The following is a 26,896-nucleotide window of genomic DNA, read 5'->3' as shown; positions in this document are numbered from 1 at the left end:
GAGGCCACGAACAAAAAAGGTAGAAGATATACTGTACTAGGAGTACATAAAAATGTCTCTCTTTATTTGCTCTTATTACTTATTATACTATTACTAATTAATAACAATCCTAAAAACAATATCGAAATTAAAATGCAGCGAATGAGATTTCGTGTTCTAGCAATAATATTCTACGTACTGGTATACTATCATTCAGAAGCTAGTTATTATTGCTGTATCTCTTGCTGTATTGGTGTGTGATTGCCTATGTGGAGAGAATATTAGAACATGATTAGTAGGTGCAGCAGGAACTCGTAACGCGAATCCTCACCCTACTGCACTGGCCGACAGGTGGGCCTCCATGCCCAGCCAGATCGAGCCGGCCCGGCCGGTGCTCCACCCTGTCACGTCTTGCATTGCAGGCGGGCACGACGGACGCCGCCGGGCAGCGGTCGTTAAGCCCTCCTGGCTCCTCATGATGATTGTTTTTCCCGCGTCGCCGCCACGCCTTATTGCTTTGCCTAATCAGTAGAGACCAATCAGGGTTTGGCCGGACGACGGAGACGAAGAGGAGCTTTGGTGGCAGTAGCAGGTTCCCAACTTCCAACCTCCGAATCCGGCCGAAAGGGATTCCAGAGAGAGATCAGAGGAAGCCCAACAGCGGCGCCGGCCGGCCGGCCGACGTGCTCAAGGCCGAGCAGCGGCGCCGGCGTGGAGCCGCCGGAGCATTGTGGGGAGGCGCGCGCCGCCGCCGCCGTGGCTCCACCGCGTATGCCTGCTTGCTGATCGTGCGAGGTCGACGACGTCTTGACGATGATGGGGGAGCGGGCGCCGGACCGGAGGAGGCTGTACCAGGTTTGGAAAGGAAGCAATGTATGTAATCCTTGGCGCCTCTCTGCTTAATCACACGGTTAATTGATTCCAGCAATAAAATGTCTTTGAATTTTAGAACTGTTGTTTCCGATCATAGGATTAATTTTCAACTTGATTCAGATAGAACCATTGTAATGATCATGTTGCTGTCTGGGAAGAAAAGGCAATAACAGTGCCTGAATTTTTTTTTCAGAAATTCCTCTTTGGCGGGCGGCTGATTTTCGGTCCGGACGCGGGCTCCCTCTTCCTATCCACTGTCTTGATAGCGAGCCCGTTGGCCGGCCTGTGCTTCCAGTGCGTCACCAAGCTCAACTCCGGCAGCTCAGAGCTCAGGCAACCACTCGGCCTGCCGGTCCTTTTCGCCACCATCCTTCTTGGGCTATTGGTGAGCCCGTGAGCCTGGCTCACTCGACTGCATGCCGACTTGCTGTTGATGATCAGGAGGATTGCTAATCATCCGTTCTTTGCATTGCGTTTCATCGTACCGCAGGATCTGGCGTTCCTGTTCCTGACATCGAGCAGGGACCCCGGGATCGTGCCGAGGAACGCGCGCCCGCCGGAGCAGGAGGAGCGCGACGGGGACGACGACGGCAACCCCGCCGGCGTCGCCGATGACGACGACGTCGTCACGGCGTCCAACGAGTGGGTGGTGACGAGCGCCGCGAACCACCACCCGCACCTCCGGCTGCCGCGCACCAGGGACGTGGCCGTCGCCGGCGGCCACGTCGTCCGGGTGAAGTACTGCGACACGTGCCTGCTGTACCGGCCGCCGCGGGCGTCGCACTGCTCCATCTGCAACAACTGCGTCCAGAAGTTCGACCACCACTGCCCCTGGGTCGGCCAGTGCGTCGGCCTGGTGAGTAGTAATGTCATGCCAGCCAGGGCCTGGCAGTGGCAGGCTCTGAATGAAAATCCTTTGCATTGCATTGCATTCATGCGTTGACGAGCTGATGACTGACAAATGAGGGTTTCTTCTGACGACGGCGAACGCCGGGGCATGCAGCGAAACTACCGCTTCTTCTTCCTCTTCATCTCGACGTCCACGTTCCTGTGCCTCTACGTCTTCGTGCTGTCCTGGCTCAACATCGCCGCGCAGAGGCCCAGCCACGGCGGGTCGCTGCTGAGGTCCATGACCGGCGAGCCGCTGTCCCTCGTGCTCGTCGTCTACACCTTCGTCGTCGCCTGGTTCGTCGGCGGCCTCACCGTCTTCCACATCTACCTCATGAGCACCAACCAGGTACGTACGTGACATGACATTCATCGTCTCCAAAGTCCAGACCAAATCGCTGCTATATATGATCATGTATGCATGCAATTCATGGTGTAACATGATTCGTTTTGTGCAGACGACGTACGAGAACTTCAGGTACCGGTACGACGAGAAGGAGAACCCGTACAACAGGGGCGTGCTGGCCAACATGTCCGAGGTGTTCTGCACCGGGATGCCGCCGTCGATGAACAATTTCAGGGCATGGGTGGAGCTGCCGGCACCGTCACCGCCGGAGGCGTTCGACGGCGGCGGCGGCGGCGGGCCGAGGAACAAGATCGACCTGGAGATGGGGTACAAGGGCGGCGGCGTGCAACTCCCTGCTGGTGTTCCAGCCATCTTGCAGGGGCTGCATAATTACGCTGAAATGGAGAAGAACAGTGCCAGCTTCCACATCAAGGACCGGCAATCCGCGGAGGCGCCGGACCCCTTCATGATCCCGGAGGAGCTGCCAATGCCATACGCTGGGGCAGGAGGAGCTTCGTCTCCGACTGTGTTTGTAAATGACGTCGACGGAGTCGAATGAAGCGATGAGCAGCTGGATCAACTGTGGTTACGCAATGATGCACTTGCAAATACATTTTTGGACAATCTTGGAACTCGAGACGAAGTTAAACATCGTGATCGTTTATGACCTTGCTAATACGTTGAAATAGGTGAATTCTCCGCATGTTGCTGCGTAAACTTAAGGTGTAATTATAGGAGAATGGATCATATATTTATGTTGTATATATGTTGAAACTGTTTGGTTGCTTCAGTGTCAGAACCTCCAATTTAGTTTCTTTGTAAGAGAGTAGCTAATTCGTTATCATGATGGTATTTAGTCACCATAGATTGCGATAGTGTCATTTATCTTTGGAGAAACGAAGAGATATACTTTCAACCCTTATCTATCTACTAGTAAACATGCTCGTACGATGCAACGGGAGAAAAAAAGATATCAAATGTTCATGTAAAATGAAAATAGGAATGCATTTGACGTCTTAGCTATTTGAGGAACAAGTATCGTTTGCCCGTAGGTGAGGATGAGACCGAATTGGATAGACAGACTTATACAGGTGATCTTTTATTATGTCTCGTATCCTTTATTTTGTCTCATATTTTTTGAGCTAGATACAGAAAAACGGATAAAGCGTGCACAAGAAAAGAAAATCTAAAAACTCCCAAACCCACCCTAGCCAGTGACGTACTTCCTCCATCCTAAATTGTAAGTCATTCCAAGAATCTTGAAGAGTCAAAGCATTTTCACGTTTGACAAAAATTATAGAGAAAATATAATTAAGAAAGAATCTAATGATACTTAGTTAGTACCATAATAATTATTATTTTATAATATAAATTTAGTCAAACTTAGAAAAAAGTTTGACTCTCCAAGATTCTTGGAATGACTTACAATTTGGAATGGAGAGAGTACTACATTTGTCTAAAAGTAAGCCATCAAGAAAAAAAAGAAAAAGAAAAAAACCTACCCAAACGAAAATAAAGAAAAACTCCCCAAGCATCTCCTAGCAGTAGCACCACACACACTCATCCTTGTCTTCACCGCGAGCCCTCACACGCCGCTCAGCCGCCCCGCCATTCCTTATGCCGCTCGTATGCCCCAGCTCAGGCCACCCGTGCCTGCCCCATCCAAACATCACTCGGCCGCTGATCTCACGCCGCCGGAGGCTGCCCCAAATCTTGTCTACGGCTTGGATGCCCTCTACCCCACGGCTCACCACCGGCAAGAGCCGAGGGTGGCATCACGGTCGCGCGCCGGTCGTCAGGCACGAAGGCACCAACTGCGAGCTATTTTGTCTATTTTTTTTTGATTGGTCTTGATTTTGGTTCTATATTTGGTTTTTAATTCTCTCGGCTCTAGCCAGATTTCGGACATATTTTGGACGGTTGTGATAGATGAATATACATGTTGTATCTGATCGCTGTTCCTACCCGAAACCAGCAAGATAGAGTGCTACATCTTTGCTGATGTTAGAGCTCACGGATTTTTATTCTTTTTGGTTTTTTTTCTCAATCTTTCTATGTGTATGTATTGTAGCACAATACATCAATACCTATGTGTTTCAAAAATCTATTTGGATTCTTTGTCGATAAAATATCATGTGAAGATCAATGTGTGTAGTCTGAGGGTAGAGCGTTGAAGTCAGCCATATCCATCTCCAACTCTAGGTACTATGGCCGCGCACATATGGAGAGGTGGACCGCTAATAAATACACCAGACTAAACAAAAATCTAGACAAAAAAAATCAATATGGTACTACCTCCATCCCACAAATGATGTAATCCTAGGATTCAAATCTTGTCTCAAAAGGAATCTGATTCTATGTTTTGACTAACCTTTTTAAGTAGAATCCACCCAATAAAAAACAACAAAAAAAACCATCCCATGACACATGGCATTGGTTAATGTAAAGTATTTGAATTTATGGAGAATTTTCTTGATATAAAGATTATTTTCTATGAAACTCTCTAAAATATAGCAGGAGTACATGCATAATTTTACATCTCCATTAATCTAGCCTTAAAACATGAGATTTTTATTTTTTATTTTTTTATTTTTTTGGATGGAGGGAGTACTGATCAAAACAGACATGCTAGTGCTGGGCTGCTGCGCCATCTCTGATGATGTCTGGCCAGCCGGCAATTGTTGGGCCTAGGATCCGCCTGTCCCCTGCAGCTGGAGCTGCCGGCCTGATCTGCTGGCTGGCCAGGGCCGAGCGCTTGTGCGTCCAGAATTGAAAGGCATGCTGCACAGTGGCTGGGCCCTACGGCCTGGTAGGAAATTCTGCTTTTGGTGCTAAATCACATTGAGGCCTTGTTTAGTTCCAAAATATTTTGCAAAATCGACACTGTAGCTTTTTCGTTTGTATTTGACAAATATTGTCCAATCATGGACTAACTAGGCTTAAAAGATTCGTCTCATCAATTTCGACCAAACTATGTAATTAGTTTTTATTTTTGTCTATATTTAATACTTCATGCATGTGTCTAAAGATTCGATGTGACGGGAAATCTGAAAAATTTTGCAAAATTTTTTGAGAACTGAACAAGGCCTGACTTAATTGCAAAATTCATATCTTTCTCATTTGATCTCCGAAACATATGAACAATAAATATACGTGTTTTGATCAGCTGTTGCTCCGCTTGCCAACACCGCCCGCTTAGAGGATGTTGTCCGCTTAAAAGTTAAAACATATTGTTTTATTGTATCTGTCAACATTAGAGGATGGCCAACACGAGGATCATCGCTGATAGCGGCACAACATAATAAACTGTAGTCCTGTTGTAACGCACGAGGACTGACTATCATGTTCGCCAGTGGCGCCACATCCGTCACCCTCACATTGCTAGGGGGCAGCCGCGCCCGCGGCATCCCTCCCTAGTGTTGGAGGCCGAGTCGGCTGCATGAAGGCGTTGGCGGAGGAAGTAGCCGCCAAGGGGCAGGGAAGGGGTGGATTCGACGGCGTCTCGAGCAGCAGCGGCGAGCATTATTGCTCGCCACCGACGGCTCCCACACATGGCTGAGGACGGAGGCCCACCGTCATGGTGCTTCGCTTGGCTGCCAGTGGATGCGACTGCGGGTTCCGACATCGGTGGGGAGCGCGAGGCCTACGTGCCTGCTCTCGTGACCTAGGGAAGGGAGGGGCCGGTGGGAGAAGTGGATCAAGTGAGGGGAGGGGAGTGGGGGCCTGGGGGGTGGGCACTGGCGGCAATGGCGTGAGGAGGAGCCTCCAATGGCAGGCCACCTAGGGTTTTCCTCCATGCAGGCATGCCGTCCACTTTTTTCTATATAATTAGAGAGATTATATTATGTTTATACACTAAAAGACTAAAATCCCGTATAATTTAGAACTAGCAAATATGTTCGTGTGTTGCAACGGGAGAAAAACATCAAACGGATGTTACATATCTATTTATATTTATCCATTTTATAAAATTAAAGTCTATAATTTATTTTATTGATAACCATGACATCTATAGTATTAGATAGTTAATATTTACAATATATATAGCTCAGGGACATATTTCTTTAATAATAAAAAAATAAATTAGTCAAACTTTATCTTACTCTAATATTACCTCTTAATATATTTTAGTATTATATTAAAATATAAAAAGTTTGTTGCTAGCTTTATTTTTTTATTTAGATTAGGATTCATATGAAATATGATATATCAGTTAAATGTATGTAGATTATGAACACATGGGCTTATGAAGTGTTCATATGACATAACAACATATCATGCAAAGGTAGTGGAAGCATCCTCAAACATAAATTTAGGTAACTTAGTAAATCAGTGAGATATGCAGGAATGGAGCTAAAACTTTTACCACAAATCAAGTATAACATTAAATAAGATACCATAAAATTTTCTAATAATTGGAGTAGATAACTACAATTTCATTTTTACACTTAAAAGCATAGGCAAGCATCTCTAGCAAAAAAATGTACTAAAAATGTGGAGCTGAGCAAAATTTATTTTGTAATTTTTTGATTTTTCTATGAACTAGTTGCTCATCCACGCTTCGCTGCGGTACTTTGATAGATAGTCACATGGGGTGGATCTTGAGTAAGAGAACACAAAATGACAAAATCATAGATTTTTTATGCTAAAAATACTTTTCACTGGTTTATTATAAAAAAACAGTACAGATCCAATAAATAAGCTCAAGCGAAAATGCTCTATATGAGTCTTTTGTTCATTCCGTAACCTAATTTTATGTAGCAAAAGTTCTCTATTCAAAATATTTAGCTGAAGACGCGACATCTCCTATGTATTGTCTCTAGTTAGACATTTACTCCATAGTCTTAGGCACCCCATTAACATTATTAATTTAGCAGATAACCTAAGTTACCAGGATTTTAGTTGGGGAAAAAATTGAGAAGGGCAAAGAGAAAAAAGGAATTGAACACCAAATAGGAAAGAAAAGGACAAAAGTGCTAGAGTGTTGTTTAGTTCTAAAAAATTTTGCAAAATAGGAATAGTACTACTTTCGTTTGTATTTAACAAATATTATTCAATTATATACTAACTAGACTCAAAAGATTTGTCTCGTCAATTCCGACCAAACTGTGCAATTAGTTTTTATTTTCGTCTATATTTAACACTTCATGCATGCGTTTAAAGATTTTGATGTGACAGGGAATCTGAAAAATTTTGCAAATTTTTTTGGAACTAAACAAGGCCCTATACAGCTACACCAAATATTTATCAATTTTCAACCGATTTAAAGAATAAAAGAAAAGTAAGCTAATAGGATAAACACCTTTGCACTTAGGCTCCTGTACTTTCTTTATATTCAACGCGTTGTATATAGCAGATTTTGTATTGGGAACTTTAGAAAATTTTTTATTTTGTTTTTCTCTTCCACTGGAGGGGATAAATTTTTGGCACACTGAAATTTTTATGATTAAATATTAGGCAAAGATAATGGAGCGAGCAGGAGCATTTCGACGCTGAAGGGTCTGACGCAGCAGCAAGCAAGCAAGCATTAATTGTGAATTGGCGCTCATATATCATCATATTTCTGATCAATGTGCAGAAACTTCAGTCCCGCGGTGACTTCACCATCCTGACAAAAATAAACGTGCACACTGAAAGTATATGGAAAGATGAAACCGAATCGTGCTCAGGCAGGACGATTGGAATCGGAGACGTTACATGGGGCCATGGCCCATAGCGGGACAGGCGGATGATCGAGAGTCCGAGTTGGACGCATAAAAGGGAGTTCGAGTTCGACTCAGAGAGAAGCTCGCATGCATGCACATATATATAGCGCGCGACGCGACGCCCTGGGCCGCTGCACTCGTTCTCATCAACCAACAGTCCGCAACGCAAATCGTCGAGACTCGAGGCGGTCGTCACCAAGGATCCAGGCTGCGGACGGCCGGCCGGTCAGGATGTCGGGGAGCAGCATCGTCGACGTCGAGACGTCGGCGGCAAAGGAGGAGGCCGTCGGCAGCAGCTTCACCGGCGAGATCGTTGGCGTCACCAAGGCTGAGCTGGGGAAGAACAAGGAGGCGAGGACGGTTTCACCGGCGAGGCTGAGCTGGGGAGCAAGGAGGAGGTGGCCGGGAAAGGCGTGGTGACGGAGGCAGCCTGGATCGACTTCGTCTTCTTGACCAAGCTGCCGGCGGCGGGGATCCTCGAGCGCAAGGCCGAGCCGACGACGGCGGCGGCTGCAGTACTGGTCACCAAGGAGATGGTGCCCGACTCTTTCATGGACATTCTTGGGAAGAGACGTCTTTTCCACAAGCGGCCTCTATCACCGACAGTAGGTATAACGACGTCCACTCCAAGCACCCTAAGCTGCGCGAGCTCTATCTAGCCGCTATGACTCGAAGGAATTACTGCGTCGACCTGCATGAGGATGTCCTGAGGCAGCACGCCGAGAAGGGCTTCGCCGAGGTCGGCGTCGACTTCACCGACGGCGGTGTCAAGAAGATCTTTATCCTTCCCCAGCCCCAAGTGACGATGATGGCGCCCGCAGCTGGGTAACGGCAGGGTGGAGTAATAAATTAGAAATTAATGACGCTAGTGTTTGCTAGTGGTTTTTTGCTATCTTGTTTGCCGCTGAATCGTGTGATGAACGTCGAAGTTTAGTTAGCCTAGCTATGGGGGACTGGATTGGAACCCGCCTGCCTGCCCAGCCTGATGTGTACGACCGTCGATCTCAATAATGTACAACATATTAATTCTTAGAAGGTAATACAAGATATATTTATTTATTTATATAAAAAATATAAAAATATCTTGCAATTATAGATCTGTTATTTGTCAAAATATCTTGCAATTAAACCAATTAGCCAAAATATTTCCAATTAATGTGTTACTTTGACATATTAATATGTTGCATATTGAAGTGTCGTCAGTTTTGCAGAGGTAAGGGATTTGGCACGTTGCACTACCATATATCCGAAGACTAACTTATATAATAAGTAACATGTATGAGAGATTTGTCTTGAACCTCTGCTTAAGACGGATGGTAGAGTTTAAGTCTAGAGGATGCTCATCTCATTTCTCCTCCTTTAGCTTCCTCTCCCTCTTTTCCCTCTCTCTTCATTCCTTGGAGCCCAGCGGGGTAGAGGTCAGCACCCTCAACACTCACGGTAGGCATAATTAAAACAAAATCGAGAAACCGAACCGAATGAACTAAAACCAAAACCGAAAGAACCAGAAGTGAAAAAATCGGTTTCTTATTGGGTTCCATGTTTTGAGAAACCGAGAAAAATTTGGTTTCTACTCTCGGAGAACCGAATTATCCGAAAGAACCAAAATTTTACTTCACTTTCTAGTATTTTGTAAGACAAAGTTTGATTTTTGTGTGATGTCTCATAATGAATTGCTATGTATTTGTGTTACTATATTGCTATTGCTCCCTTATCAATTAATATTATCTAAATTATTAGAGGTAGTGTTGCCAATATTTTCTTTAAAACCTACATATTTTTTTGTTGTATTAACCTTTGCTTAAAAAATTTAGTTAGTTCGGTTAGAACCAAAACTAAACCAAATAACCGAGAACTGAAATGCTCGATTCCTAAGTTTTTTTTGAACCGATCGATTTTCATGTTCTAGCTAGGAACCAAATTTTATCATTAACCGAGAGAACCGAACCGAGAACCGAACGGCACCCTGACTCAACACCCACTGTAATACCCGATTTTAAGGACAAAATCAGATATGCACCATATGTGAGTTTTAGAAGTCAAATCTTATATATAGCTACAAATAAAGGGTAATATCAAAAGACAATGCATAAATATATAACACACTTAGTATAAAAGAGATAACCTGATAGCAAACAGCGGATAGACAACTCCAAACTTCGGGTATTAACTTCACTCTACAGGATCCAACTGACTGGTTGATCACATGCCTAAACTTCTCCTGAGGTTTGGGGGAAATAGCAAGAGTGAGTCCATGTCGAACTCCACAAGTATAGCAACTAGATTGTATAGCTCCCACAATCTCATGATCAATGTGACATAAATAATGTAAAGCACTAAATAATAAATAATGAGCATATTTAACACACAGAAATCATCATCGTCGCAGCAAGAATCCCCAAGGCCGCTCCTGACCGTGAGCTCGGCTAGTATACTAGTTTTTAACCCTCTGCAGAGGTTGCACATCTTTACCCATGAGTCATGATTTACCCTTTCGCCCGAGGTAGCTAATCTCTTAACCCCCTTCCAAGAGAGGTCGGCAGGGATCACTATGAAGTCTTTCAAAGGTTCGTATAACAAGTTAGGGCCGCTTGGTTTCATTAGTCAGTCCGTATGATTCACCCGCAGGAATCCACGGACTGCTATTCCCCAATTGCGCCACAACGGGTAACCGCTAACGAGCTAGAAAAGTTACTCATACTTAACTAAAGCCAGAGCCATTATAGCCCTCATGGTTGTACTGTTGTCCCGGTTATCACTTACAGATAAATCATCAAGTGGCTAAAAAGTTATTTTTATCATTTATTACTTAACATTAATCTAGTCACAGGATCATGGTCACAGAAATAAAATCCAGATGCTATACTTGCCTTGATCCAAATGCTCTTGCTGATCCTACTTGTCCAAGGCGTTGATCTTGATCACTGAAGTACTCTTATTCGCCACGAATTGCTCACCGTCTAAACTCCGATCATCAATCACACAAACAATCGAAGAAAAACATACACGAAGCAAACAAAGCTACAATTAGAACAGTACACTATTCATATAAAAATAGTATGAAAAGTTTAGAAAATGATTCTACGCAGCGCTACGATTTCATAGACGTAAAGATCACGAAAATCGGAGCTAAAACGGAGAAGTTATGAATTTTCTAAGATTTTCTATAGAAAAGTAATTAATTAAATAATATCACGAAAATAAAAAGTTTCGTAAACAATATTACTAACACGTAGTGCTCATGATTACGAACCTAACGCAATTTGAATGGGTCAATTCGGAGTTAAAATAAATATTTTATGGCTAAAACAGTTTCAGTGGTAAACTTGTAAATATCAGAAAACGTATTTTGAATTAACCCGGCACACTTTTCGTCTTCCAACTCAGAAAGCGTATTTCAGAAAACGTGCTTTGGACTGCGGGTTCTATTTTTAAAAACGCCAGGGACTCTTTAGAAAGATTGACAGCCGAAGGGGTATCGGTCGCTGTGATCCATAGGATTTTAAATGGATGGCTCGGATTAGATGAAAGAGAGAGGGAAGCGGGGTCGGCCGCCGGCGGTGAGGCCAGACACGGTGGCGCCATGGCTGGGGAGCGTTGGAGCTCGCCGGAGTTCGACTAAGTCTTGCTAGAATGCACTAATTGATGCACCGAAAGCATGAGGAGGAAGCGGGGGCCAACGCGAGCTTACCAAGGGAACTTTGGAGCTCCAGGGAAGGCTTTGGGATGACCAGCGGCTAGGGATGGCGGCTCGGTGCTCCTGCAGACGATTCGGCACGGATTCAAGGGCAAAAGATCGTGCTAGAAAGTAAAAGGAAAGGCTCGGCAGCTTCGTTACCTCAGCACAACGCTCGGCAAGGCTTCAATTTCACCAGAACGGCTGCGAAACGCGATATCCACGGCGGCGGCTTCCTCAAGCTCTCGGCGAGATCCACACTCAAGGACACACGAAGCTAGGGCCCTAATAAGCTGCGTAGATGGAAAAGTAAGGAGCAGGGAAGGAGCTGGGGCTTTATAGGGCTTCGCTTGGCGCAAAAAGGCAACGAATCACGGCTTTCTCGGGGATCGATTTCGCCCGGGATCGTGTCCTGCTCGGACTCGAGGAGGAAGAAAGGAAACGCCCACTGCCAGGCGGGACCCGAGCGTCAGAGAGAAGGAGAGACGGGCCCAGCTGGCAGAGAGAAGGAGAGGGGGATGGCGCGGGGCTGGGCCGAGTGGGTTGCGGGAGTCGCTGGGCCGCGGGGGAATGGGGAAAGGAGCCGAGTTGGGCCAGAAGAAAGAGAGGGAAAGGAGTGGGCCTTCGGGCCAAATAGAGAGAAGAAGGGAGAGGTTTTGTTTTTTAATTTCTTTTCTATTTTTATATTTTCCAAAGCAGAAGTTCTTTTAATTCTCAAATAAAACACACAGCACAAAAACAATTATTCCCCAGCATGAATGCTCAATCAAGTTTGCTAAACTTATGATAAATTTTAATGAAAAATATATTCCCCTATGTTTCAAGAGCACAAAAATTCATAAATAAATCATTTTAGCTCTATTTCCCAGAAAACATATTTTAGGGTGTTACACCCACACTGGATCGTGTTGTATCAAATGCCAAGTCAGTACAAATTACTTGAATACTAATGGAAAACAAAAACAAAACAACCAAACATTTTGGAAGTTCCAGCAAATTATCTACCGCCAAGAATGAACTTGAGCAAGAAAATAGAAAGAAAATACCCTTGTCGTGACTGGCACTATATTAGTATTATACAATCTCAAATGTTGCTAATATAAATAAGCTTACAAGCACTTTTGGTTCCACAAACCAATACATGGTGAAACTGTTCGATGGCAAACTAGTCTAAGCAAAACCCAGTTGGTTCATGCACTACTAGAGAATAGACTTTTGATCCTAACTTTTAGTCCCGCTCTAAATTAAGTCCGGGATTAATAGAGACTTAGTTCTGGTTGGAACCACCGACCGGGACTAGAATCTCCTGCCCAACAGATAGTGCAACAGACTTTTGCAGCAGAGACCTTTAGTTCCGGTTGGTAACAACAACTAGGACTAAAAACACCCTTTAGTCCCGGTTGGTAACATCAATTAGAACTAAAAGGTGACCATTTAATCTCGATTGAAGTCACCAATCTAGATTAAAAGTCTCCAACCCGGGACTAAAGGTCCCCCACGAGTGAATTCAAAGGGAGAGCGTCCAAGACATTGGCACATGTGATGTGCAATTGAGTTGGTAAGAAAGATATGCGTGAGACAAGACGTCTTGGGTTCGAATCTCACACACCCCAGAGGGAGAGGTCTATAGGATTTAAATTATTTTTGAGTTCCCAAGATAGATTTTAATCCCAGTTGTTTGCTGTCTACTAGTGATTTCCAATTCTAAATCGTTAACCATCCAAATTCTTGGAGCTAGCTAATACCAATTTTAAATTCTGAGGCTAAATATCGACATCCAAACGGAATGTAAACAAATTTAGGAAAGCTCCATATTTTTAACTTTCATGGCAATATCCAAAGGTTGCATATCCTTCTAAGAGGAGAACTGAGATGAAGTGGCAAGGGAGAAAGAGACGTGGAGGATGATAGCCGCACCCTTCAACTAATACAAATGTAATCATATTACATATGTAGCTAACCAAATATTGCCAGCTTATGCAACTTAAACTAGGTTATGACTAGTTTATAGGCCTATTTGATACAAGAGGTATTTGCTAGCTAGCTAAAATTAACTCTATTATATCCAAAGGAGAGGACTAATATATAGACAATTTGTAACCAAATTATGGATTAGTTATTAGACAACTAGTTACCCAATCTCAACTAATTTAACTTAATTTTTAGCCTACCTAATAACTGGTCTAGCTTATCCAACATGTCCTATATTAGGATCAATACAACTAAAATTATAGAAGCAACCAATTAAACTCCCCAGACGATAGTTAATTTTAGACAACTAGTTAGCCAATCTTAACTAATTTAATTTAATTTAATTTTTAGCCTAACTAGTAATTGCTCTAACTTATTCAAATATGTCCTTTATTAGGATCATTACAGCTAGAATTATAGCAACCAATCAAACTTGCTAGACGATAGTTAGAGAAAACTTTTCAGAAAAGAGATGGTGTTGAACGGTTGGGTTGCCGCACGTAGCCAAACATGGGCGGCGATTCTCCATTTCTTAGGCCTTGTTTAAATACATTCAAAATTCTAAAAGTTCATAAAATTCTCTATCACATCGAATCTTTAGACGTATACATTAAGCATTAAATATAGATAAAAAATAACTAATTATATAGTTTGTTTATAATTTGCGAGACGAATCTTTTAAGCCTAGTTATATGGTTGGATAATAATTGTCATATAAACAAAAATGTTAAACTTCAAAAACTTTTAGCATGTAAACAAGGCCTAAACGGAGGGGCAATCCAAAGGCGCATTTCATGATTGGCCCCTTAGACTTTCTCTTTTTGGACGCTTGCGTTTGGTTGGGTTGTCGATCCACCGGTTCACCCCATCGTGACAGTACGGCCACGCCGTCGGCCGTCGCTCTCTAAGGCCCTGTTTAGATTGAAGATGAAAATTTTTTGGGTGTCACATCGGATATGTCGGAAGGATGTCGGGAGGAGTTTTTAGAAACTAATAAAAAAAACAAATTACATAGCTCGTTAGGAAACTGCAAGACAAATCTATTAAGCATAATTAAGCTGTCATTAACACATGTGGATTACTGTAGCACCTAAGGCTAATCATAGAGTAACTAGGCTTAAAAGATTCGTCTCGCGATTCTCAACTAAACTGTGTAATTAGTTTATTTTTTTATCTACATTTAATGTTTCATGCATGTGTCCAAAGATTCGATGGGATGGATGAAAAAATTTTGTGTAGGGAACTAAACAGGGCCTAACGCGAACCAGACCTTTGGAGCAGCCCCAGCCCCCAGCAGCCACTGTGAGCTGGGAGGTGGTAAACTCTGAGTAGGCGATGACGCTCGTTTACTTTTTATATCGCAGCCCTCGTGTCCTGATCAACTGAGCAGTGACCGGAGCTCAAGAGTGATTACTAACCTCAACGCACCAATCCAACTTCGACTACTTTGGTGATCCGTTGGCCACATATTGCCATGTTTTTCTCTATCATATTATTATTATTATTATTATTATTATTATTATTATTATTATTATTATTATTATTATTATTATTATTATTATTATTATTATTATTATTATTATTATTATTATTATTATTATTTGAGGGAATAGTTAACACGAAAGTAGCTTGTTTTTTTATTAATATAGAATGCCCAGTAAAGTTATGGTCGTATGGATCAACCATTTGTGCTTTCTCTAGCAGGCAGCAGCTCACCAATAGTTCATTCACAATAGGATGGTAATGTTGATCACCAAAAAAGATAGACCTAGTGCTAGAGGCTTCCACATGAGTAGGGTCTGGGGAAGGAAAAATTCGAGGCAAGCCTTCATTCTGCAAAATCTGTGAACCCACGACCTGATGACTCAACGAGACAACTCTCACCACTGCACCAGATCTGCCCTTCATTACAATATTAGGAAAGGTGCTCCAGCAGATCATCAATAATCTCCTCTAATATATGAGACTCAAGTATCATATTACAGTTTACTATTTTTTCTTTGATCTTCTCACTTTGCGTCTTCTTCCATCTTGTGTTCTTGTTCGTGTAGAGGCAACTATGACCGCCCGACTACTGCCTCGGCATCCGCTCCGACCACTGCCACATTGAGCCTCGACACTAGTTACTGCCATTGTCGTGCCCAGCCCTAGCCCCCGGTAAAGTCGTGTCTAGACTCAGCCACTATTGACGGTAGATAAGTACTCTTTTTCAACCGTCAACATAGCATGAGAAAGGATTAACATGAGAATACTATCTAGCTATATGGGTTATCACTAACAGAATTATACAAGTTTTGATGATTGTCTATTTCTACAGAGGTTATCGGAATAAGAACAAAAGGAGGTCCACATGTCAGATTTACATAGAGAGAACACATGAAACATAACTCGGGAATACTCCAGAAGGCTCAGGAAGACACCACCTGAAAGGTGGGGCCCACCTGCCATAGGGTAGGGGCGGGCGCCCCACCCTATCAGGGGCGGCCGGCCGGAGGTTTCAACCAATCAGGTTGAACCTCGCGGATTCTGCCTCCACCGACTTTAAGGATTAATCTTAAGCGCACGTTTAAGTCGATTTGATCCAAAGGTTGTGATGCTTCCTAGGGGGCTATAAATAAAGGCCCTGCCCCTTGAGAGAAGGAGAAAATAGAAGAGTTCATTATTCTCTGAATTAGGCAGAGAGGGGTCCCTCGAATGGATCTGTCTCTATAGGATTCTTAGTCACCATCTCAATTAGATCTCTATAGTTCTTTAGCATAGCTACATAGGAATAGATCTAGAAAGAGTCAAGTTAATCTTGGAGTCTGGATCAATCTTCAGTTCTTGGTAAACTATTATTCTCTTGTTATATTTATATTAGTTCATGAATATGACTTTGATCTATTTGAATATATTGGAATTGACTTTATTCTATTTGCTTATGTTCTTAATTATATTGTTCTTAGTCTACTTTGATTATATGCTTAGCATAGTTAGATTAGAATTATGTTTATGCATAGGATTGTATAGCGCTTACTCATTAGGCCGATGGGTAAGTGATAGATATTGTGTAGGCGAGGTGCCTAGATCATATTTATCTGCGATTACCCCTTATAGTCCGGAGCTTGAGGTAGATCGCGGGAGTGACAGTCCTATTGAGTCCTTTATATTCCTTCTCCCGATTATAAGGATTCTGGAGCACCATTATTATAGGGAAGTTCTTGCTATGTTCATGATCTTTCTTGCTAATATCACTATGCATAGATATAACCTTTTCTAGTGATGATGCTAGGTGTACTTACACTAATCATAGTATGCTTTGATAGTATAGTTAGAATACTTAGGATTTATTCTTGTAGATTGTCCTAATACCATACTAATGCTATAGACTTAGAGTAATCTAATTGAGATGATTATCATGTTTATCTTATGGCTATGAACTCTTATTTATCCTCTGTCACTTATTGTTCATATTCATATATTTATCTTATGTGACACTTATCCTGCATGAATGAGAGATAGATAAAGATATGGTTAAGGTCTCCATGATTACATGAAGTGCTCATTGCTCATTATCCATTGCAAGTCTCTTCCCAGTGGTAAAAATATAAATAACGATACCTGAAATACTTCTGATTAAAATGCTACATCTATATTATCTGTGCACTTGCGGATCCTTTATTTATTTATTTATTTATTTATTCCTAGAAAAGCATATAGATTTAATACCAACACTTCTACATCATGTTAGGGATGACAACCTAGCTTAAGTGATGTTAAGTAATTTTGACGCCGTTGCTAGGGATAGGTTTAAGAGTCTAGTTGCGTTAAGAAGTGTCGACAGCCACCATAGCGACTAGCCGCGGCCCTACATCCGGTCATCGCCACGCCCACCGTCGCGTCCAATCATGGCCCCAGCCACTGCCGCACCCAACCCTAGATGCAGACCCAACCATGGCTCCAAACCTCGATGGGTTGCTCATCTAGCGCTGGCGGCTCCCTGCATGAACGGAGAAATCGCGAATTTGCTCGTGGAGTGGAGCACCCCCACTGTGTACCGACACAGCTCACCATAGACGCAAGCTCCGTTGGGTGAGGGAAGTAGTTGGAATGCGGGTGAGTATTAGGGGGAGCTGTGTCTCCCCCTCTATTTAGGGGAGGAGTTGGGGTGTTTTTTGGGTGATCACCAATTAATGGAGATGTTGCTCGAGCAAGTTTTTTGAGCCAACTCCCTAATATGGTGGTTGGACTTGGGATAGGGGAGCTGCTGGAGATGCTTTAGCACCTTGTTTGGGGGAGTTTGAGCTCCTAAAAACAAATTTCAATCCTCAGATCCACCTAAATTCACTATGCAACAGATATACTGTGGAGCCAGTCTCCTAATAAAGTGGTTGGTACAGATTTAGTACTAAGTTTTCTCCCCTGTGTATCTCCTGCCACATAGGGCTAATGCATTAGCTCTTCATCTCCTATTCATGCTGATTAGAGCAGGGCAGGCGGCGGGGCCAAAGCCCTTGGGCCGGCTCTAGCACGGCGGCATAGAGCGCGTGCAGTGGGGCAACATCCACGCAGTCGTATAGGGCACACGTGGCCAACGACTGGGTGGCTGCAGTTGAAGCTCGCGGGGCATTGGCTCCATCGCAACAGTGTAGGGCGCGTGCAGTGGAGCTCGCGGCTTGGGCGTGAAACAGCCGAGCTCGGGTCTACGCGTGCGAGGAAGACAAGAAATTATCTCGAACTATTTTTTGCGTAACCTGTGGTGGTGGTGGTGGTGGGTAATTTTATCTAACACCAAACTTGAGTTGGTGAAGCACCCTTGAGGTGGTCCACAAAATCTATGGATATGGGACTGATTCCTAAATTACGTGGAGTTGCTCTATGATGGATTTGCGTGGAGTTGGAGGTGTTTGACTAAATAAAATATAGGAGTGAAGTTATTTTTTGGATCTCAAGCTATCAGAGCTCTCCTAAAGAGGCCTTAACTTCCAAGGGACTTAGTTTTTTCGTTGCATGGATTCCAAGGGTCTTCACATCAACTCCAACAAGAGCCTCAAAGTAGGACCCCTATTTTTAATTTGAGGACTCCCTTATTTTGGGGGGCCTACTTTTTTTGCTTCTACTCTAGCATAAGCCTTACCTTGACACACTGAGACCGCTTGTCATTCTCTATTCTTTCCATGCTTGTCTCGTCGAGATCTAGACAAGCAGAGATAGAGCCACTGCCCACTCTTGTTGAGGGAGGACTCATCATTGGTGGATGAGTCTACTCTCGTAGCGGAGATAGAGCCACACACCTGCTCTCGCAGGGGCTCACCGGGGCTCACCGTGAAAACGTGGTTATTCGTTGAGTTCTTCGGTCTCTTTGCAACTCACGCATTCGAGCATTTTGCTCGTGGTAGTGATAGCCCCTGATGGTAAGTTAATTACAAGGGATGATAAAAAAAGAAGTTAGTTACAAGGGACATAGGCATAAAATCAACGGCTTCACCAACAACCCGAAACGGCCTCAGAAAAGAAACAATTAAATAACTCGATCCACCTTCAACTAGGGTCATCGCTCTTTTTTTGTTGCACATCGATATCTTAGTGCAACTAATTTATTCAACCGCTCCTTGTCTTTTGTTGTGTTCAACCTCATCACTAATGGCATCTCGCCATGATGTGATGTTGGACATATATGACTCTTAACTTCTCCTTAATGAAACACATGCTATGCGCGTTCTAAAAAAACGGAACTAATTAAAACGGATACAAGAAAAATAAAAAGAACACCACACACACCAACATCAGAAAAGGTACTTTGTGAGGGATATGGACGCAAGGTTCCAGTATGGAGTCCTTGTCACACGCTGATGGCCACACTGAAAAAGAAAAGGGCGAGAGAAAGAGAGGAGCAGGGATTAAATGATCATTGTCTGAATTGGAAGCAAACGATTCCAAAGCCTCCTTTGGGGTCATCGGTGCTGTGAAGACGCTGATAGCTTCGCCTTCGTCCTGTACTCGCCGCTGGATTCAAGGTGAAATGTCCACTGCCGCAGGTTCCTTGTATGGTGAAAATATGTGGGAATAAATCTTCTTTTAGGCCTCCTTTGGTTTCCATAAGAAATTGAGAATCCTTCAGCGTTCATGCTTTCTGTTCACAAGAATAGAGAATAGGAACAGTGTAGCAAATTTTTATTTGCCTTTTATTTTAGAGAAAAAATGTAGGGAGCTTAGTATCCATTCAAACCTGTAAAATTCCTATGTTTTTCCTAAGGTCTATCCAAATAAGCATTCCTTCAAAATTCCTAAATTTTCCGATCCTTTGTGTTTGTAACTGTATTCCTATGAGATTCCTATATTTTTCCTATTTCTATGTTTTTGTGTCATGTGTTTCACAGGGGGGCCCATTCATGATTCCACGATGATGTCTTTTCTTCGTGCTATTCTATTATGCTTTCTTTAGTTTGGAATCTCCTGCTTAGTAGGTATGGATTTCTATGTTTGAATCTATGGATATTCATATTCTATTCAATTATAACATGGATGATAGATAGATGTATCCGAATCTATTTTTTCACTGTGTTGTCTATTTGATTCCAAATATGTATTATGAAAAAATGTGAAATATCCGATATTCACCATATTCATGAAGAACGAAGTACCCGGTGAGACCATCTAAATTATATAATTTTAATATTATAAATGATGTGTATTATTTAAAGTGTTTAAATGCAATCTTTATGGATAATGACATTTAATTAATTTAATATTATATATTATCGATGATATATAATGGTTAAGTTCAGTTATTATTAATATGGCTAATCATATTAATTCAAATACTTTGAGTTTACTTTATATTTTGATGAAAAAGTTGTAAATATTTCTAATCAATTTCTTGATAATATATTGTGATACTTATTTGAAATTTTGTACATTTTTAATATTTGGTTGGAATCGCTTCCAATCGCCTCCCACCGTCTCCGCTAATTTTTTTTTTTATTTAATTCATGAAAGGGTAATAACGTCATTGTATAAGGTTCTCTCAAACCCAAACCCCTCATCAGCGGCAATGGCTCCCTGTAACACGCACTGGTGGATGGTGGCGGATGAAACCCTAAGAAATTTTTAAAAGAATTTAAGAAGAAGATTTTTATCTAACTAACTATAATACTTGAATCATACACCCTATGCTACTCAAAATATTATTTTTACAATTATAAATTTACCCTTTTATCCTTCATTAAAAAAAATATAAAAAAAGAAATTATCACTCCTCTATTTAGGGTCCTAATTCCCATAATTTCAGAGGCGATGAGATACGATGTGACGCTTATGGCCCACCGACCATAGACACACCTATGGTATCCCATCGTCTTGCTCTCATCGTCTCTTATCGCTTTTCATGTTCTGGGTCCACCGACCATAGACACACTAATCGCTTCTCATCACCTCTCCAACCATTGTAAAAATATGTTATTTCTAATGAGTTGTCTTTATCTACATGTGTTATGTACTCATATTTAAAACCACTAAATATATAATGATTTTGTTCTACTATTACTATCCATAAATTAAATCGATACTTGCTATTTTTAAAACTAAATAGGATCCAAATTCGAAATATCCATTCTTGATTCACAACTGAGAACATCCGTATCCAAATTAAAATATGATAAATAGTGCTATTTGAATTCAATTCCATGCACATTCGATCCGAATCAATTCCTATCCATAGGAACTAGTTGCTCGTGATACATTTTTTCATGTTAACACATAACACAATCATATTGTTTTTGTCATAGTGAAAATATTGTACACCTCAATTGACATTTGACAACTATTGTTCCTGCATGTCCTTAGAGCATTTCCAAGGGTTATATATTTAGACTTTACATTTACTAATTTGCAAAAAAAACTTAAAATGTGTTATCCAATGGTTTTACATTTAGACTTTACAATTTGCATAACTTGGCATTTAGAGGTCTAGACTTGGCATATATGCCAAGCCTCCCAGGCTTTGCAAATCGTGATCGTCCCCACACCCGCCCGACTCGGGCTGCGTTCCGTCCACCCGCGCGACTCCTCCACACACGAGCGCCGCCAAGTTTTGCCGTAAAGCTTTGACACAGAGGTTCAGGACTGGCGAGGTTTAGGACAGGGCGAGGTTCATGACGGGTGAGGACCAAACGACGTGGCGCGAGGACCTAGACGGGGCAACGACGGGTGAGCGAGCAATGTCGCGATACAAAGGTGCGCGACGCGCGAAGAATTACCGACGACGAAGAAAATCGCGCGCTAAGAGAAAAACCTTGCGGGGAAAAAAGTGTGAGGCCCAAAATTCCCTCAATGCCAAGTGAAAATGCAAAACCGTTGGAGATCACGCCTTTTTATCCTTGCCATTTTTATTTGAAACTTTACAAACTCCACCAAAATGTAAAACTAAAAATGTATAACCCTTTGAGATGCTCTTATTGGTAGTAAACATACAAAAAAAGGTTAGAAAACAACAACAAAATTAACATGCCTTTCCTTCCTATCATCAAAATTAACATGCCTTTGATGTACAATACTTTCCTTCCTTCGCTTGTAAGCAAAGATGTAAAATACTAGATGCACACAAGTTTGATTCACTTTCTTGTGTTGCACTTATAACATGTGGACCTACTCACTAGGAGCTATTACTCTCCTCAATGCTCACTCATGAGGATTTCTCACAAGTAAGACGAACTCGGACGATGGCAAGGCAAGCTGCACTATCAATATACTTCCATAAGAGCCTGCAAATGGTTTAGTGTGGGAGATGCAGGAGATAAATATTTTGTTCTTGATGTCTCAAGAGTTTGTAATTATGTAGCCCACTATCTAGCAGATTAGGAGCCGAATCTAAATAATGATGTTGTTCTGCTGTTTGACGGTATTCTCAGTTGTATAGACGATTAGATTGGCAATCTGTCACCGGCAACTGAGTAACAGAATGCTCCACTTTAAGGAAAAGTCATTTTTAATTACAATATGCTCGCTTACTAACTGAGTAACTGTAATTCCTTCTTTACAAAGGAATTTTCTTTTGACATCCACATGCATGTTGCACTTGCCTGTCCACTAGTCAAGCAAAAAGGTTTTATATAAAAAGAAAAGAAACATTTAAACTATCTCAATTGAGTATCAAGCCATAGATGGTCACTGAAACCGAAACAACATTAGCTCAATCCCAAACTGAACACTGTTTGAAAACAACGGCTGCGGTGGGGGAACTTTGATTGAGATGCTCCAGAAGGAAAAAGGAATTGCACTGATGATGAACACATATTTCTGCACTACATACAGCACAGATGAGATATTTATAGACAATCAATTTACATCCAGAAAATGGAATCGGATCAGTCCCCAGTTGCAACTCTGCACAAATGATCAACATTTGCACCCTGGAAAGGCTGCTACTAATTACACATTCCTCGAGCCTCCCTGAGTGTGATTACGCTAGCTATTGCAACAGTCAGCAGATACTCATTATTCGCCTCATCGCCTGCCTGCCCTGCACTCACTCAAGTAATCTATGTTACATTACATCAAATTAAGGGCCGGGAGATCAGGAAAGGATGGATGGATGTATGTATAGATGGCTTTTGGCTACACAAAGATGAACGAAATCAAGAAAGAAACAAGCAACGGAATGCAGCCCTGCAGATGTGCAAATGCCGCCGGTAGATCGACGATCAATCATTGGTGCATCTTGGCCGGTGGCGCCGGGTATCCCACTGGCACGACATAGGGCGAGTGGTGACCCGGCGGGAACATGACCGGCGTGCCGACGGCCGCCGGCGCCATCATGTGCCCCGCGACTGGGTGGCCCATGGGCGCGTGCCCGTACATGCCCATCGGCGGAGCCGGGTGGTGGTGCTTCATGCCCGCTGGCCCCATCGGCATCGCCCCCGCCGCTGCTGGGCCGCCCGTGATGGGTGCGCCGGCCGCGGCGACCTCGCCGGCGGTCACGCTGGTGATGTCGTGGATGCTGGAGCGGCGCCGGTCCCGGTTCATGGAGTTGAGGCGGATGAAGTACTTCTGCGCGTGGCTCGCCACCTGCGTCGGCGTCCGTGAGATGACGAAGTTGCGCGAGATGCTCCGCCAGTCGCCCTTGCCGAACTTGTCCAGGCCCAGCAAGAACAACCTGCCACCAACACAGCAAAATCATCAAAGATTTAGCATGAAAGATGCAAGCTTTTTATTTGAAGGCGAGAAGAACACGTGGAGAATTTTTGCTACGAACCTGTGCTCCTCTTCCGTCCACGGGACGCCCTTGCGCCGCTCCTGCTCAGCTTTAGAGCAACTCTTCCCGGCGTCGCCGCCGCCGCCGCTCTTCCGTTCTTCGCGTCGGTGCCCGCTGCCACCTCCTCCGTCCTTGGGCGCGGAGGCGGCGGCTCCGGAGCCCTCGGGCGTCGCGGCGGACGACTCCTCCCCAGCGTAGCGCGGGAGCGGGATGCGGCCGGCCTCGATGGCGGCCACGTCCTCCACCAGCGCCTCGTAGTGACGCCGCACCTCCTCCGCCGTCCGCGCCGGCACGCTCGCCACGAGCGCCGTGAACCAGCCATCGTCAGGCGTCCCGTCCGCCGGCGGCGCCGCGGCGGCCGCCACCGCGTTCTCGAACGCCTTGTCCTCCTCCCTTGTCCACGCCGCCGTGGCCGCCGTCGCCAGAGTGGTCATCGCCGGTGTCTGGTCCGCGTGTGGCGTAGCGTCGTCGTCGGCACAGCCTCCTCCAAGCTTCCACCGCGCTGCTAGCGCACTGACCTCAGCCGCCGCGCTCACGAGCAGCCGATTAACGCCTGACACTACAGCCTGCTGCTACCTGGCCTCCCTAGCTCGCTGCTCGCGCCACCATATCCACTGCTTTGACTTGAGAGAGCTGCAGCTGCAGGAGGAGGAAGCGGATGGAGGATGAGAACGCTAGAACGACACGGTGTGTGTTCCGGCCGTTGAGAGAGAGAAGATAAGGTTACCAGGGACTGTAGTTATAATGAGTTCATGGATAAAGGCAGCGTCCCACGTGTAATGATAGACCTACAGGATTAAAGAACCATTTGGTAATAAAAAAACATACATAGATATCTCAAATAAACCATATTTATATGCTAATTTCTCTTGAAAAGTTTTTGGTTCTACGATTCCTGGGTTATGGATTCCTATGTTCTAAAGGCTATGGCATCTTGTTGTCAAAAAAAAAAAAAAGGTATGGCATCTCGTTTCCCTTTATTTTCCCAATTCTTTGTTTAATTTTTACAAATTCTTCCGTTCCAGATTGGTCTTACCCGTAAGGTTCTAGTATGTGTATGGAATATATACTAGTGGTTAGTAATCGTTTTGCGGCTAGGTTTAGGTGCAAAGGTAGCCGTCAAAATGATTTTTATCTTTATTTCTGTCTTAGAAGACAGGTATAGTTTTCTTTTCTTTTGGAGAAAAAAAATCATGATTTTTATATGAGCATAAAGACAGTACAACCTCGTTCCATTTCCCTGAAGAAAGCTCCTTGGCTTTATTGCTTTGAATTTTGATTTCCTAAAAGATTATTCTTTTAAGGCTTTATATTTGTAAAAGGACAGTGCACGGTGTTTTTTGTTTCAAGATAAATTACTTCAAGAAGTTTTTCTTCTCACTCTCTAAATCTTTATTTGGAGAAATATTTAAATAAAAATGTTATTTGTATGTTTCTACGTTCCAATAGCTTCTCCGTACCTTGCACACACTCTAGAAAATCAGCTCTGCTCTTTGTTTTTGGCTAGTGAAATCGAAATAGAGGATGACAGTATTTGAATATCAAATTAAAGAAGTTGGTCAAAGGTATTTTCACTAAAATTTCTGTTCTTGTCAATATGAAAAGGATAAAAAAATCTCTTGGAGTTGAGGGCGACGATAAGGGGCTGGAAGGGCCTCAGACCCACCCCCTAAGTTTGTTATTTTTTAACTAAACCCTTAATGACCTACCTAATTTGTGATGTTCTTGAAGAGTAAATGGCCCTCCTATTGACATTTGTCCCTTCCCACCAAATCTTAAGTTCTAGCTTTGCCATTGAACCAAGTATACCATATACATTTTTCTAGCATGGTAACATTTAATTAGATTGTGTTTGGCTTGGGTGAACGAGACAGGACGGGTTCATTCTAGTTTTCAGGGATGTGATGGTTTTATATCCTAGTTTAGTTAAGAGGACATAGGTGTCCTTGTTTTACGTTTGGTACGAGTGGCAGTAGGAGAAGGAATGAGCTTTGTTTTTTCCAATCTGTTAGCCACAATTCCCTAGATACCAGTCACGTGGGACCCATATGTCAATCACATACAACATAGCGAAGACAACGTAGAGGAGGCAGGTGGCTCGCTCAGATGTCGTCGCTCGAGCCAAGGGTGGGTCGCCGTTGATAGTCGCTGCCAAACCGGGGGCGCTCGGCTAGCAACCTCCATCAGGAGGCGACAACGGCTAGCAATGGATGACATTCACCTTGGTTCATCAAGTCTAGGTTCGCCCATGGATGTCTTCACCATTGTCCACCCATGGCCCCGCTTTGTACCATGACCGTCGCTCCCACCCTAGAAATCTCCTCCCTCGTGCCCTGATGCTCAGTTCTCGCTCTACCATTTCCCACCTGGCTATCTGGACTAGCACCCAACCACGCAAGCCGCAACCCCTCCACCATCTCCACTCCTCCTCGACCATCTCCTCCATCATGCCCCCATGCATTCTCCGTCCTTGCCCCATCACATCTTCTCCTCCCTTGCTTCTGCCTCGCCATCGCCCACTTGACCGTTTGGACCCATAATCGGTTGTTCAAGCCATCGATGCTCCCACCATATGTGCTCCCTCCCTAACCATCTCCTCCCTTGCGTCCCTTGCTCAGTCACTCAATCCCACGCAAATAGACGCGCCATTCATGATGTCAAAGTGGGACGAGTGTATTCGCTGATTTTCAAGGGATGGGTTTGCCTCGAATATCAAGCAAATATTCCTTGTAGGGATATCTCTGTCCCCCTTAACTCTCAACCAAACAACATTGAAAGGAGGACTGTCCCATCTCATTTCTCGAACCAAAGTCACCTTGTCTTTGTTTGTAACATCGCTCACTGTAATCTCGTAGTGATTTGGGCCTGTTGCGTACAACTTATAAGCTGCTATGGTCAAAATGAGCTAAAACCATTAGCCAAGCAGTATGCTTTTTTCAACTTATTTCAGCGGCCCTTATTCTCTGTGCTCTCATTTGTATAAAAAACAAAAGCTGGATCGCACCAACTTATTTTGACCACTGCAGCTTATCTAGAAAGCGCTTTCCAGATAAGCTATACCAAATAGGGCCTTAGCATCATAGGATACATTTGTGTGCTCATTATGATACTGCACCTACATAATGAATTGTAAAGTAGTAAAAAGTATTGAACTTGAAGTAAACATATCCTTCCTTGAGAAAATAAGTGTGCGTCAAAATGAATTTATCTTGAATTGGTTTTGAAAG

The 26,896-nt window shown here is 43.4% G+C and overlaps 2 protein-coding genes across 2 annotated transcripts; one reads left to right on the top strand and one right to left on the bottom strand.

Moving 5' to 3' along the window:
• On the top strand, window positions 442-3,004 carry LOC8054674 (probable protein S-acyltransferase 1). The gene is made up of 5 exons (XM_002457611.2): window positions 442-852; window positions 1,046-1,237; window positions 1,343-1,708; window positions 1,856-2,089; window positions 2,199-3,004. Exons 1-5 carry the CDS (start codon window positions 793-795, stop codon window positions 2,643-2,645), a joined length of 1,299 nt encoding a protein of 432 aa, XP_002457656.2. The 5' UTR covers window positions 442-792; the 3' UTR covers window positions 2,646-3,004.
• LOC8074545 (transcription factor MYBS1) lies at window positions 22,676-24,401 on the bottom strand. Its single transcript, XM_002455421.2, has 2 exons — window positions 23,670-24,401; window positions 22,676-23,570 (listed from the first exon to the last, which is right to left on the bottom strand). Exons 1-2 carry the CDS (start codon window positions 24,101-24,103, stop codon window positions 23,123-23,125), a joined length of 882 nt encoding a protein of 293 aa, XP_002455466.1. The 5' UTR covers window positions 24,104-24,401; the 3' UTR covers window positions 22,676-23,122.

The sequence above is a fragment of the Sorghum bicolor genome, chromosome 3 (assembly GCF_000003195.3).
Source record: "Sorghum bicolor cultivar BTx623 chromosome 3, Sorghum_bicolor_NCBIv3, whole genome shotgun sequence".
NCBI lineage: Eukaryota > Viridiplantae > Streptophyta > Magnoliopsida > Poales > Poaceae > Sorghum > Sorghum bicolor.
This window is presented reverse-complemented; position numbering and strand designations above follow the sequence as displayed.